The 15,756-nt window shown below is 37.8% G+C and overlaps 1 protein-coding gene across 3 annotated transcripts in view; it reads right to left on the bottom strand.

Annotated features, from left to right (window-relative positions):
• The window catches only part of C2CD3 (C2 domain containing 3 centriole elongation regulator), a 135,703-nt gene that overhangs the window by 80,454 nt on the left and 39,493 nt on the right, over positions 1-15,756 (bottom strand). For all 3 annotated transcript variants that reach the window (XM_061201263.1, XM_061201264.1, XM_061201265.1), the window contains exons 8-13: positions 13,225-13,372; positions 9,837-9,991; positions 8,412-8,618; positions 7,754-7,866; positions 4,541-4,659; positions 2,226-2,348 (exon numbers count right to left, since the gene is read on the bottom strand). In XM_061201263.1, coding sequence (XP_061057246.1) covers positions 2,226-2,348; positions 4,541-4,659; positions 7,754-7,866; positions 8,412-8,618; positions 9,837-9,991; positions 13,225-13,372 — 865 coding nt within the window. The remainder of the gene's footprint in view (positions 1-2,225; positions 2,349-4,540; positions 4,660-7,753; positions 7,867-8,411; positions 8,619-9,836; positions 9,992-13,224; positions 13,373-15,756) is intronic.

Genomic DNA, 15,756 nt, shown 5'->3' with positions numbered 1-15,756 from the left:
TAATTTTTTGCAATGGTAGTCGAACAAGTTTTTAAAATTAAATGGTATCTATTACTAAGAAGGCCAGGAAGAGGGCAGAGAGGGCTTCCAAGAAGAGGAAGCAGCATGAAAATCAAGAACAAAAGCATGGATGCATAATCCAGCACAATACTTTAGCAATTCTTTACATAGTTTGACACGGCTATTGGTAGGGAAGCTGGAACAGAGAAAGCTGTAGTGGTCAGCTGGGGTCATATGGTATGCCCTGTATTTTATCCTCTGGGTGATGAGGAGTCATGGAAATGTTTTATGTATGGCTGTGATGATTTCAAAAGCTCGCCAGTACAACAGGACAAAGCTATAGTGAAGCCATACATTCAAATTCTTCCACCTAATGGGAATGTAAATTGGTGCAGCCACTGTGAAAAACAGTATTGAGGTTTCCCAAAAAACTAAAAATAGAACTACCATATGAATGAGCAATTCCACTCCTGGGTATATATATGAAAGAAACAAAAACACTAATTCAAAAAGATACATGCACCCCAATGATACCAGCATTATTTACAACTGCCAAGATATGGAAGAAACCTAAGTGTCCATCAACAGATGAATGAATAAAGACGTTGTACATATACAATGCAATACTATTCAGTCATAAAAAAGAATAAAAGTTTTGTCATTTGCAACAACATGGATGGACTTACGGGTATTATGCTAAGTGAAACAAGTCAGACAGAGAAAGACAAATACAGTATCACTTATACATGGACTCTAAAAATACAACAAACTAGTGAATATAACAAAAAAGAAACAGACTCACAGATATACAGAACTACTTAGTGGTTACCAGTGGGGAGAGGGAAGTGGGAAGGAGCAATACAGAAGTAGCAGATTAAGAGATATAAACTATTATGTATAAAATATGCAACAAAGATACATTGCACAACACAGGGAATATAGCCAATATTTTATAACTATAAATGGAGATAATCTTTAAAAATTGTGAATCACTGTATTGTACACCTGTAACTTATATAATATTGTACATCAACTATACTTCAATTAAAAGAAAATGATTAGGGCAAGCTCTAAAAAAAAAAATTCTTCCACCTAAGAAACTGATGCTTCTCAATAAAGAACCCTCTCTCCGATGAATTACACATAGCATTCATCCCACCACACACAAACTCAGCCACTTCTCTCCTTGTTCACTGCCACTACTCTAGTCCAAACTATCAATCATTTCTTTTCTGGACGAACGCAACATTTTCCCTCCTGCACCCTACAATATTCTCTACCCAGTAATCTTTTAAAATGTAAATCAGATGTCACTTCCACGCTTCAGTGTCCTTTCTTGGCTCTTAGGATAAAAACTAAACCCTTTACTCTGACCTACAAAGCTCTGAGCGACATGGCTCCCGCCTGCCTGTCCAACCTCCCTTTTGGCTCACTATCCTGTGGCAACATTCTGCCCCTTGATGAAGTGAAGCCCATTCTCACTTTAGAGCCTTTGCATGTGCCATTCTTTTCTCTGGAACGATCTTTCCTGTGCTTTTTACTTGGTGGCCTCTTCCTCTCATTCTTCAAATCTCACCTTAAATGTCACCTCCTTAGAGAGACCTTCCCATCTCCTACTTCCTCCCAGGTACTTCCTCCCAGGTACTATCACATTGTACCATTTAGTTCCTTCCCAGCAGGTTTTTTTTATTATACACGTGAAATAAATTCATTTATTTATTTTTAATTAATTAATTAATTAATTAATTAATTATATTTTTGGCTGCACTGGGTCTTCATCACTGTGTGTGGGCTCTCTCCAGTTGCGGCAAACGGGGGCTACTCCTTATTGCGGTGCGCAGGCCTCTCATTACGGTGGCTTCTCTTGTTGCGGAGCACGGGCTCTAGGCGCGCGGGCCTCAGTAGCCGTGGCACGCAGGCTCAGCAGTTGTGGCTCACGGGCTCTAGAGCGCAGGCTCAGCAGCTGTGGCACACGGGCCTAGTTGCTCCACGGCTTGTGGGATCCTCCGGGACCAGGGCTCGAACCCATGTCCCCTGCATTGACAGGCAGATTCCCAACCACTGAGCCACCAGGGAAGCCCCCTTCCTAGCACTTTTGTTGTCCTGTTTTAATATAAGCTGCAAGAGCAAAGATGCTGATTTTCTTGTTCACTGCTATAATCTCAGGGCCAGCCAGTAACACATGCTCCATAAATACTTGACTACCTGAATGTGAATCTACATACCTTGAGGGGGCCAAGTGGAGTCTGACCATTTTCCTGTTGCACTGGAAGCTGGTCACTGAAAGAAAGCAGCTCAGACTGAATGACAGCTCTCAAAGGTAGTGATGCAGATCCAATGACTTCAGGCTGAGAAAAGAAGGAAAGAAAAAGTTTAGGTTAAAGTAAAGAGAAGCCACAAGGGACTTTAATTGACGTGACAACATATGATGACTTATAAAGGAATCCATGCTTTATGAAGTCAGTAGCTTAATTATTTGACTGAGGCAACTCTAAGTGGGAGCCCATATTCTGTCATTTTGGTCTCCCTTCTGGGTTTTACCAATTCTCCCTGGAAGATTAGAGAGGGTTTCATGAGTCACAAAGAGGTCAGAAGATTATATTTTTCTATTTTTAAGACTTAGTTCTTACAAAAATGTTCAACTTCACGCTTAAAAATAAAAAGTGCAATTAAGATGATGCAAATGTTTGCCATTAAAGCTGGGAAAATTATAAAATATGCCCGATGCTATCAAGGCTATGGAGAAACAGGGGCTGTCATATGCCTGAAGTTGGGAATATAAACTGGCAACATACTTCTGGACAGGAAATTTAGCAATAAATACAAAAAGCTTTTAATATTCACACTCTTTTGCCCAGTAATTTCACTTCTGGAAATTTATACTGAAGAAATAATAAATAATACATAAGAAGCTTATACACAATGTATATTTTAAAAGTTAACAATGAGAAATATGTTCAAAATCAGGAATTATTAATTATAGCACATTCCTAGAATGGAATAATATATAGCTATTAAAATGATGTTTACTAAAATTGGAAATAATATGAACAATATTCATTATGTTTATTAGAAATAGGGTACTAAATTATATATAGTAAACCTTCACATATTTATAAAATTATGTGGAAAAGATTTACATTTTTGAAAAAAATGAATAAAAATCCTCAAGACAATGTTAAATTTAAAAAAAAGCAGGATAGGGCTTCCCTGGTGGCGCAGTGGTTGAGAATCTGCCTGCCAATGCAGGGGACACGGGTTCGAGCCCTGGTCTGGGAAGATCCCACATGCCGCGGAGCAACTAGGCCCGTGAGCCACAACTACTGAGCCTGCGCGTCTGGAGCCTGTGCTCCGCAACAAGAGAGGCCGCGATAGTGAGAGGCCCGCGCACCGCGATGAAGAGTGGCCCCCACTTGCCGCAACTAGAGAAAGCCCTTGCACAGAAACGAAGAACCAACACAGCCAAAAATAAATAAATAAAAAATTAAAAAAAAAAAAAAAGCAGGATAAAAATTGCATATAAAATTATCCTAATACTGTCAAAGATTTACATATATAATGTATTCATTTGAAAAAGATAAAAGAGATACACATAAATATTAACAATAGTTATTTCTCGGTGATGAGATTATAGGTGATTTTTGTGTTTTAAAAATATTTTTCTATTAAAAACATGTATAATTCTTTTATAATTAGAAAAAAGCCTTAACTACGTGATTCAATGCAAATATACTGAAATGCTTATAGAGGTTGTCTTGAGGTTGTGAAATTATGTGTTTTTCCTTCTCTTCCTATTTTGCTATATTTTCCAAAATGAACTTGTATTATTTAGATCTCCTGAAAATACAAACAAAAAGAAAACAAGATGCATTCCTCATACTATCCATACCAAAGAGGAAGTCAAGGATTATAAAAACTACTCTTTTAATTGAAGGAAGTAAAAACTGCTCATGACATAGTTTGATTTCTGTTGTACCAGTTGCAAGTGGATTTTATAAACTTGGAATTAGCTGATAAAACTGCTACCCACATTATATTATTTTGGATATGGGATGGATAACTTATGTATTCTGTCTGAAAAAAGAAAGTAGAGCCTCAAATTAAGGTTACTATCCTGTATCAATCCAAACAACCCTCCATAGCAGGGAGCATAGTAAAGAGGTTAAGAACTTAGGATCTAAAGACTCGGGATAGAGTCCTGGCTTTGTCTTTTATTAGCTTGGGTGATCTTAGACAAGTTACTTCACTAAATCTTGGTTTTTTTCATCTGTAGATTGAAGATAATAAGGTATCTAATTCACAAATTGTTTTAATGATGAAATTTGATACTGTTGTTCACGTAGAGCCTTTAGCATAATATCTAGCCTATAACAAATATCAAATAGAAATTTAAAATTATAATAATAAACAATAATCGTAAGTATTAATATCGTTTGAGCCTGGAGAATTTCCTAGTTTAGGTAGGAATATAATTTTAAGTATGCTCCAAATCCCTAGTGTGAATAAATGGTAAGGCAAAGGTCAAAATCACTTGAAGTACCTTTAACTGTGGCGTTTTCTTTGTGTAAATTTGGAAAGTAAGATTGGAATTCCACCAGTGTTCTATCATTGGGCCACCGAACTGTACCGGAAACACAAATCTCTGCTGGAATTTCACCACTGTAAGGAGAACCAGACACATAAGCACATGTCACACCACCCAACTAGAGCCATCTCATCAATCCATGCCTTGATACCACCCACCTCCCTTTCAAATCTAACTAAGATCTCTTTCAGGAATCCAGTCAGTGTAATTTCACAAAAGTGTTAGGGTTATTAGGACTGAAGGAACAGAGACAAAGAGAAAATCCTGGGTACAGCACAGAGAAGATAAGCAGGGCTATGTTGCTCTGCTTTGCTATGAGAAATGAATGTCAAGCATAGGAGCACAGGATGTGTAAAGAGACATACCATACACTTCACTGCGTGTAAGGTATGACCAGTGCTTTAAAAGACAAGTTGATTGGTAATGTAATGAAAGAAGGGGGCTGGCTGGATGTGGGACAATGAGGGATAAATGAAGAGAAGAACTGAATCAAAAACTGTAATAATGAAAATGAGTTTATTTTCTGGCTGAAGACTAGGGGACTTCTCCTGTCACACTTGTACAAGGTTCTAAGTACTGATCTTAGTTTGCAGTGTTAGGCAGAATGGAGTCTGTCTTTTCATAGATGGAAAGGAAGGGGTTTTTGCTGTAATAGCAAGTGTAAATGGGATAAAGTGATGGTAGTATCTGAGTCTGTGCTCACTGCTACGCGGACTTAACAGGTTTTTAAAAAAAAAAGGAATTTGGGGCTAGAATCATTTGATATGAATAAGTTCTGTTACTTACTAATGAACCACTTCAGCCACAATTTATCACCTGTAAAATGATCTTCCAGTCCATTCACTTCTAGACCCTTAAAATGGATCTGAAGAACCCAGGCAAAAAGGCCCAGTTACAGAGAATCCACTATCTCTGATATTCATTCAAACTGCCCATTTGACCTACTGATCTCTATCCTTCCCATCTTACTTCTTGACTCTTTTTATTTCTTTTGGTACTCATGGACAGGATCTGGGTCTCGCTATTTGGATCCATCCACAGGAACTGTGAACAAAAGGTCTGGGCCCAGCAAGCGCACACCCACTAGACCAGTTTACCTGCTTATCCCACCACGGAAAGAAAAGTAAGACAACACCTACACCTCAGTGGTGTGCTGAGAGGATCAACTGAGGTAACATAAAAAAGCACTTTAAAACACTATAAAATCTTTTATGTACAAACAGAACTGTATTTCAACCTGGTGCTACTCAGATTTCTCCTTACTACTTAAGTATGTTTTGGTACTATATTATTGTATTTGTCATATAATTCTCTGTTTCTTAAGCTTATTTTTTTAAAAGTAAGTTAAGGCAATAATGGAAGAAGAAATTCATGTAAATAAATTGCTAACAATATGCCAAAGAAGACTTTTTTAAAGTGTTGGAAGGGATCCTGAAAATAACTTGTCCATCCCATATTATTGTTAAGAGAGGCCCAGAGATGAAAAGTCATTGTGTCTAGGGTCACACAATTAAGTGTGTGGTACAACCAGAACTAGAACTCTTCCAAATCCTGGCTTGATGCTTATTCCACATGTCCCATACTATCTTTCTCAGAAGGACAAAGGGAGAACTCAATCGCTGTGGCCAATAATAATAATAATGCATGAGAAGCAATATAGATTAAGAGCACACGATTTGGATTCAAAAAGGTTCTAGTTCAAATTCTAGTTCTACCATAAACCAGTTGTGTTATCTTAGACAAGTTACTTAACTGATTTATGCCTCAGCTTCCTCTTTCTTCATCTGTGTGTGTGTGTATGTGTTTTAAAGGATTACATGATTAATATATATAAAACACTGAGTAGAGTTCTTGACACATAATTTAGTGCCCAATAAATGTGAGCTAGTATTAGTTACATACGACTTTAGAGTTTAATGCTTTTACATTCATTATCCCATTTGACTGTCCATTAAGCCCCTGTGTAATACAGGCAGTCCTTGCTTTGTAGATACTATGTTAACTGAAACTCGTGCATATCAGAACCGTGTCCTTGCTGTACCTCAGTTTTACAGATGGGGAATCTGAGGCTCAGAGAAGTTTTAAGGAACTCATAAATGTCCTGTAGGTAGAAGGAGGTAGAGGGGGAAGACCTGAGAAGAGAATCCAACATTTTTCTTTGCATTGGGGTTTGATAAAAACAGTTTAATTGCATTAAAGCTCCTCAAACACATTGACTTCAGCCAGCAGAATCAAGTATACATTCTTGAATGCTTTTAACAAACCCCCAGAGCACCTTCTGTTGCTATCGATAATTTAAGCATACAGAAAATAAACATATGAAAAATTTTAAATGCCCTAATTCTTCCTTACGGTGATGGGGAAAGTGAAACAATGTACTCTAGTAAAAGAGTACATTAAATTACTTTAGGTGCTGTTTTTAAGGGTAAATAAGTATTTATTTTAAACGCTTGTGCTGGATATACTCACGTCAAATGAGAAATGATACATGTGCAAGATTATTCACTGAAGCACTGTCTTTAATAGCGAAATATTGAAAACAACTTAAATATTAAAAGTTGAAAATATTACAGCAAGTCCAAAAAGCCAGTCACAAATATCACATATTATATGATTCCATTTATATGAAATGTCCAGGATGGGAAAATTGAGAGAGACAGAAAGTAGATTAGGAGTTGCTTAGTGAAAGGGGGCAAAGAGAGAATTGAGGAAAGAATGCTAATAAGTACGGGATTTCTTTCAGGGGGGATGAAAATGTTCTAAAATTAGACTGTGGTGATGGTTACACAACCTATAAATATGTTAAAAAATCATTGAGTTGTATACTTCAAATGGGTGAATTGTATGGTATGTGAATTATACCTTGATAAAGCTATTTTTAAAAAGGGAAGAAAAGAAAAACGTCAATAGTTGAAAGAACATGATCTAAGCATCAGGAGTTCTGAGTTACAGTTTCAGCTATGTCACTGCCTTTCTGCCTTGCATCAGAATAGTCATAGCACCTCTGGACCAGTTTCCTCACTTGTAAAGTAAGGGAATTAGATTCACTTCAAAATTCTTTCTGCCTCTAAGATTCTACGATAATACAGGAGTATATGAATAATTAGGGATTCAAAAATTCTTCCAAAGCCAAAATATCTAAGGAGCAGAAATCAAGTTCTCTCTTACTTCCATCTGTAATTTTACTGGATGCGAGTCGAACCACCTCAGTGATCAAAGCTGTCTTTGTCAATCCATTTTTGGAAAAGCCCACAGGAAAGTGATATTCCACAAAGAAGGTGCTAAAAAATCAAAACAAGAAAAGTAATTAAAAAACAAACCAAATAATAAACCTATTTTCTCTCTGATAAATCCTACATATCTTTCAAGGCCCTATTTTTAGAACCTCAGGTCCTCAGAGGACCGACCTGCTCTCTTCAAAGCCTTCACCAGTCTTGCGTTCCTACAGCACTTTTCATATAAAACATCTCTTTTGGCCCCTAAAGCCCTATCATATTGAGTTGGCCAAAGAGTTCGTTTGGGCTTTTCTGTAACATCTTACAAAAACCCGAACGAACTTTTTGGCCAACCCAACAGATAGCCATTTAAATGTTCCTCTCTCCTGCTGACTGTAAGGCATGGAAGAATGGAGCCTGGGTCTTAATTTTCTTTATTTTCATACTTTTAACACTTGGGACCTAGTGGGGGATTCAGTACATTTTTGTTGATTGAATGAAGCATATGAAAGCACTTTACAAATCATAAAGTACTACATAATTATTTATTATTACTACCAGACACACTTTCCAAAAATGTCAAATTTAGTTTTCCCATGTTAGAGACATACCGCTTTTTTGTTGTCAGCTTAGGTGGTCTCCCAGGAAAGCTTTTTTTGCCAGGGGTCTCCTGAGGACTATCTGGAGGAACTCCCATTGTTTCGATGATGATTCTGACTGAATGTGTTCTACCCAGAAGGGCCAGTCTATCCACACTTAGTGTCATCACTTGTGCATCTTCTGGAGTTTCTGATAGCATCTGTTGTTCAATCAAGTTTCTGAAAGGAGTTCATATAGACAGTGAGGCAGATCGTCAGAAGCCAAATATGAAATGATCTAGTTGGTACAGGCAAGAGGAGGAAGGAGGAAGGGCAGCAGGCATCTTAATTCACAAGTTATCAAGGATTGGGAAATGGCTTTAATCATAATTCTGGTCTTAATCTACATGAAAGAAATCTCAAAATATGTAAAAACAGGGACTTCCCTGGTGGTCCAGTGGTTAAGACTCCGCGCTCCCAATGCAGGGGGCCCGCATTTGATCCCTGGTCAGGGAACTAGATCCTGCATGCCGCAACTAAAGATCCCACAACAAAGATCGCACATGCGGCAACAAAGATCCCGTGTGCCACAACTAAGACCCATGCAGCCAAAAAAAAAAAAAAAGTAAAGGGCTTCCCTGGTGGCGCAGTGGTTGAGAATCTGCCTGCTAATGCAGGGGACACGGGTTCGAGCCCTCGTCTGGGAAGATCCCACATGCCGCAGAGCAGCTAGGCCCGTGAGCCACAATTACTGAGCCTGCGCGTCTGGAGCCTGTGCCCCGCAACAAGAGAGGCCACGATAGTGAGAGGCCCGCGCACCGCGATGAAGAGTGGCCCCCGCTTGCCACAACTAGAGAAAGCCCTCGCACAGAAACAAAGACCCAACACAGCCATAAACAAATAAATAAATAAATAAAATTAAAAAAAAAAAAAAAAAAAAAAAGACTCTGTGCTCCGAGTGCAGGGGGTGTGGGTTCAATCCCTGGTTGCTGCACGGTGCAGCCAAAAAATAAATAAATTAATTAAAAAAAAAAAAAAAAGTAAAAACATTCTTGTAATCCAAAGGCTTATTATCTCCACACAAGTACAGAAACTGATATAACAGAATTAGGTTTTCAACAAGGGATACAGACTTTACTTCAGTTATTCACTACTTTAATATAACTACTATCATCACTTTTGTGTATTCCTTTTCATTTGCTTTCTTTATGCATATTTTCTACATTAAGTGTAACAGAGCATACATACAACTTAGAATTCTGCTTTCTCCCTTAACTATTTTATCACATCCATCTTTTCATGTTATTGCATGTTTAAGGACTGCAATACTTATTGAGTTACTGTAACTCAACCAGTCTGACAGTGTTGGCAAACATAGGTGATTTCACTTGCAGAGATCTTGTGAAAATAATCTTCCTTTGCTTTTGACTCTAAACAAGCATTCATAAAGAGGCTCACCTATTTTTCTTGCCCACCGCCTTCTTCTTCAACTTATGATCATTTGACTCTAGAACCTTAGAAGATCTGGCAAGAGCTTTTGACTGGCTCATTTTTTTAGAAGGGACAACATCATCATCTCCACTGAAGACATCACTGACACTGGTATCAGATTTCTATGGGGGGAAGAAACAAAAAGAGAGGCACTAAAAGATAACTGCTTTGGGGATAGTGGTAATGAAAACATTTCTGTAAAAGTAGTAATCAAAAGAGATAACTGACACCAGGGAGATAATCCTGTTTCTCCTGGCTATACAAAAATAATATGAAGTTCACAAAAATAACCTACAAGTTCAGTTCAAAGAAAATAAATGAAAATAGATTCTTCTCTCGAATTCTCAATAATAATAACAACCACTATTTACTGACTGCCTTCTATGTATCTGGTACTATGTTAAATGCTGCATGTGTATTTCTAATACTTAGTATATTCCTGTAAGGTGTCCCCATCTCAATTTTTACAAGTGAGAAAATGAAAGCTGAGAGAAGTTAGATAGCTTTGTTTACGATTCACAGCTGTAAATAGTAAAGGCAGATCTTGATCTCCATGAGTTCCAAAGCCTGTATTTCTACCACAGTTTGAGGGAAAATGATGGCACAACATCACCTAACTATATGGGTGCAAAGATTCTACTTTTTTTCAGCACTCTATACTCCTAATGACTCATTCTGCTTTTAATCTTGCTAAGATGAACTGTTTATTATACGTCACAAATTTTCGTAATGGCGAACTGGTGGGTAAACCCCCTGTAATTTTATCGTGAGAAAAGGCAGCTGGAACAGACTAATCAGCTCTAACACAAACGCAAAATAAGAAGACAGCGTTACAGTTATTTGGCTCCAATTTTAAAAAAAGCTTGCTGTTATAAATGCAAGAGACCAATCCAAAGTAGTTTTAAGCTTATCACCTCCAACTCCCTTTTTTCAGCATCTCAGGGTGTATAACGTATTGACCTGTCATAAGGGTAACAAATTAATAGTTAAATAGGCATGATCAGAATGTCCTTCCAGGAGGCAATGTAACTTTTCCAAGGTGAAATTACAAAGCTTTTTGCTCTTAATTTTTTCTTTGTTAAGTGGCAGCTTCTAAAAATGGTTTTGACAAGGTGATCAAAAGCTAGATGGGTCCACAGCCTGAAGAAAATTAGAGTAAATATAAACCAGGTTGTTCAAAAGCTCATAATTTCAGGAAACAAAACCACAAGGTAATGCTGAATTTCTAAGCTGTGGATGTTATTCAATATTAAGAACATTAAACACTGACCCCAAGGAAGGACATGAGCATTCTAACTCCTTGGTCTTCCCAGCCTCAAGGCCAATTGGTTCACTCCTTCTTCCAGTAAACAAACATTTTCTAAAATTATTTTGTTCAGATAGCATGGGGGATTACTTAGTACCATTCACACATTCATTCGTTTATTCATTAAGAATTCACTGAGTACTCAAATTCTATCAGGCTTTGTTTTACAGGTAATAAAAAGATAATGAAGACATGTTTTTGTTCATGAGGAACTGTATCATACAACATAAGGGCTCTAAGAGAGGTATGTGCAGGATATTGTGGACATTCAGGCAACAAACTCTGCTTAGAGGAGTCTGGGATGGTTTCTTCATAGAGGTGATGAGTTGATTTTTAAAGAATGAAGAGAAGTTTACCAGATGTATAAGGGCATTTCAACATTTAAAGTAGAAGGATCAGTAGGAGCAAGAGATATGGGGATGGAAAAAGCTAGACTGTGGAGTGTTGAGACAATCAGTATGACTGGAGTCTCCAGTGGTTACAGGGCAAAAGTGGGAGATGAGGTTAGGGAGGTTAAGTCAAGATCAGATTCTAATGCTATGCTCAAGACTTAGGAGATGGTGTGTTCTAGTGGGAACAACATGGGCTTTTTGCCACAGACTAGGGTAAGAATTCTAGTTCTGCCTAATTACTAGTAATTAATGTCTCTAAGCTTTTATTTCATGACATGTAAAAGAGACAACACTATCTCATGGGGCTAGTAAAAGAATTAAATGAAATAATGAACTTAAAACATTTGGCACAGTACTTAATAAATTACAGGTAACGTAAATTCCCTGGCACACAGAAAATGTGTACTAAATGTAAGTTCCCTTTCTCTTTTCTCCTACAGGTAACATAGTTTCAGTGATGACTTTTAAGGTAGAAAGTCATGAAATCCTAACAATTCACAGTATCTTTTAAGTCCATCTCCTCCTTTCCAATCCCACTGCTGCCACTCTCATTCTGGCATGCTCTCTCTCTCTCTCTCTCTCTGTCTCACACCTCCAATAACCCAATGGCTTCCTTTCTGCTCCCATTATTCTCCCCTCAGTTGACCTCCTACATCATTGCCAGATTAACATTCCTAGAACACTATTTCAGTCATGTCATTTCCTCCTCACTCGACATTCAAACGCTGTTACAGACTGCTTGCAATGCGCTAGCCTGCCTCGTCAATGTCTCTTCCACACGAATTCTTACCCAGTCAAATTAGATGCCTTGTAGTACACAAACTGCTTCTCTAAATAGGTCATTCTTTCTATTCCTATTTCATATCATTTATCTCTCTGAACACTACTTTTCAAGTCTCAGTTAAAATCCCTTATCCCTCATGATGCTCCTTCCTGACAATCTCATGTAAAAGTCCTCCCTGCTTCTTCTGCACCCTGGTTGCCCTCATTGCTTTTCCACTGAGCTGGCTATAAACTACATTGTATTTCAGGTATCTTTGCTGACCTGGAGAAAAAGAAAATAGGGAATATGACAGCAATCTTCACAAATATGATTATTTGTGGAACAGTGAATGAACTCATTTTGTATACACTCTAGAAGATGTTAAACCAATGAATAGAACATACAGCTTGACATAAGAAAGAACTTTGAAAATGCTAAAACTGCTTGAAAAGAGAATGTTCTGTCTTAAGGGTCAGTAGAGGTATTTGTCCGCCATGAGTAGAGGTGTTTCTGGAACACCTGTATCTGAAAAGATACCAGTCAAGGGTGGTTCTGAGGGTATACCTACATTAGCTCTTCCTTGAAAGAGCTCTTAGGAAGTCATATAATATACTAAGATTATAGGCTTTGGACTCAGGTAAACTTGAATTTGAATCCTGGCTCTAACACTTACTTGGTATGATGTGTCCTTGGACAAAATAATTAATCTTAGTAGGCTTATCTCCTCATCTGTAAAACGAGGATAATACTCTCCTCTTCAGATTGTGATTATAATTAAATAAGGTATGTAAAATGGATAGCTTTCTGTCTGGCAAGTGGTAACATGCCTACACCCACTAATATTATTAATACTCTTGTTCTCCAATTCCTAAAGTTTCAGATTCAGTGACTTACAGGTGCTGTGTAAAACAAGTTCTCCAGGAGACTCTGGTCATACTGAGGGTCATTGGGCTCACTGCTGCAATACACATCACTCCCAGGAGATGGGGAATCTGGAGGAGAGCCTAGCCCGTCCCAGTAACGACCTTGGGATAATTCGGCACTGCAGAGATAAGAAAAACAAAGCAGGACTTTAAGTTTCAGCTGAGCTATTCTTTTTTTATTAAACGTTCTGAAGTTCTAAACATGGAAGAAAATATGTTAAACAGAAGACTTACATTAAACAGAAGATTATCTGATAAATAGTTTCATACTATATTCCCCCTCCTCTGGGGTGTCAACAGCTAGCATTCAAAAAATACACTACTGACAGAGATTGTGATCTCATTCATTTATTTAACAAACATTTTACTGGGTAACTATTATGTGCCAGGCATGGTGTTAGGTCCTGAATGCTACAGAGATGGCTAACCTAACTTGTTCTATTCTTGTGCTGCTTATGGTCTAGTAGGGAGGAAAAAAGGCAAAGAATTAACTATAATTCAATGAGTTAAATGTTATATACTGTTTTTGTGAAGAATGGCTAATTCATAAATATGCCTTCTTCTATTAAGCAAAAATATGTGTATTTAGGTTAATTATGGCAAGATTTGTTCTATGTGGGATAGAGAAATAAGTAAAACAGATACTCTACTTATAGAGTTTGTAAACTAATAAACATAAGCATACAAATACGTGTATATTTCATTCATTTTTGTTTCTCCTATAGTAACTAGCACTTAATGAACATCTGTAAATGAACTTACTGATTCTTAATGAACATGTTATTAATAATAAAAACAATATTTATTAAGTACTTAATATGTGCCAAACACTGTGCTAAGCATTTCAATTATTCTTTCAACTTTGCTTCCCTTTCAAGCTAGCTACTATACTTTTTTTCCCTTCTGTAGTTTCCCAATAATACGTGATCACTACCTTCACATTAGATTGTGTTCCTATAATTCTTGGAACAAAGAAATGCTCAACAAATAGATGCTCAATGAATGTTCCTTTCTTCACCTTTCCTTAATCTATAGCAGAGTTTCTCAACCTTAGCACTACTGACATGTTGGGTCAGATAATTCATTGTCACTGGGAGCTACCCTGTGCATTTTGGATCCCTAGACCCTACTCATCAGAAGCCAGTAGCACTCCTCCAGGTGTGACAACCCAAAGTATCTCCAGACATTACCAAATGTCTCATGGGGTAGGGGTAGGGGAGAACTGCCCTCCAGTTGAGAACCACTGATCTATAGTAATCTCTCTCTCAAAGGTCAAGAACAACTTCCTAACTGCCAAAATCCAACTAACAACTTCCCAATCCACACAGCTTCTCTGCAGCTTGTGAGCACTGCTCCTTTTTGAAGCTCTACTTCTTGGTATTCTACACAATTCTCATTTGCCACTTATGGTTCCCCTTCCCAACGCCCTCCCCAGCACCCCCCCCTCCACCAGTTGCTTTTCTCCCCTCTTTGCACACCCTTAAATTTATGAATTCTGTTCAGTATCTAGTCCTCTACCTTTCCCCCCCCCCAAATTAACATTTCTTTGAATTTATTCTTCTGTCTTTGACACAGAAAAAGGTATGCCATTTCCCTCCATGCAATATTTAGGACATACTTATAACCAGAAACTGGGAGAGGTCAGAGATATTTTGCACAGGCCAGAGGCCTGGGGTTCCTGTTGGGAGGGCAGGAGATATAAAAGTAAAAGAAAAAGGGGGGGGGGTTGGAATTTGCCTGTATTCTTTGGCTACAAGACAAGTCCATTCTCAGAACTTCCTTCTTCTTCTTTTTAATCATGTTTTAATCAAAGAACACATGTACCTATTTTATATTTTTATTTAAAAAAAAATTTATTTATTTTGGCTACGCCGGGTCTTAGTCTGCAGCATGTGGACTTCTTTGTTGCGGCATACACACGGGATCTAGTTCCCTGACCAGGGATTGAACCCGGGCCCCCTGCATTGGGAGCCCCGAGTCTTACCCACTGGACCACCAGGAAGTCCCTACACGTACCTATTTTAAAAGTCAAATAGGACTACCAAGACATAATGAAAATCAGTAGCTGCCTGCCTCCTTAGAATCACTTTCAACTCCCTAAGATGTTTCTTCTGGTATTTACCTTCATATTTCTAAGTAACACATGTGTACTGCTATTTTCTGATTTTTCACTTTTCTAAATGATTTATGGACTTTCTAGTATGAAAAATGAAGGATCCACTCTCTTATACCATTATTCTTGGAAACAGATTTCCCTTTCCCCCATCTTCTCAATTTATATTACAATTTTTTGTTGTTAATCTTCAGGGTTAACATATCAGAGCCAAGTATAATTTACTATACTTTCTTTACAACTTCTAGTTTTCCTTGTTTTAATAACTGTCTTAATTTTCATTTACTTAGTTTTCTACGTGCCTATTACTATTTCATTATTGAACTCTCCAAGAGAACGGACAGATTTCCTCTCATTCTGCTCAAACACAGGAGAAATGTGTTTCCACCT

This window comes from Eubalaena glacialis, chromosome 10 (assembly GCF_028564815.1).
Source record: "Eubalaena glacialis isolate mEubGla1 chromosome 10, mEubGla1.1.hap2.+ XY, whole genome shotgun sequence".
Taxonomy (NCBI): Eukaryota; Metazoa; Chordata; class Mammalia; order Artiodactyla; family Balaenidae; genus Eubalaena; species Eubalaena glacialis.
This window is presented reverse-complemented; position numbering and strand designations above follow the sequence as displayed.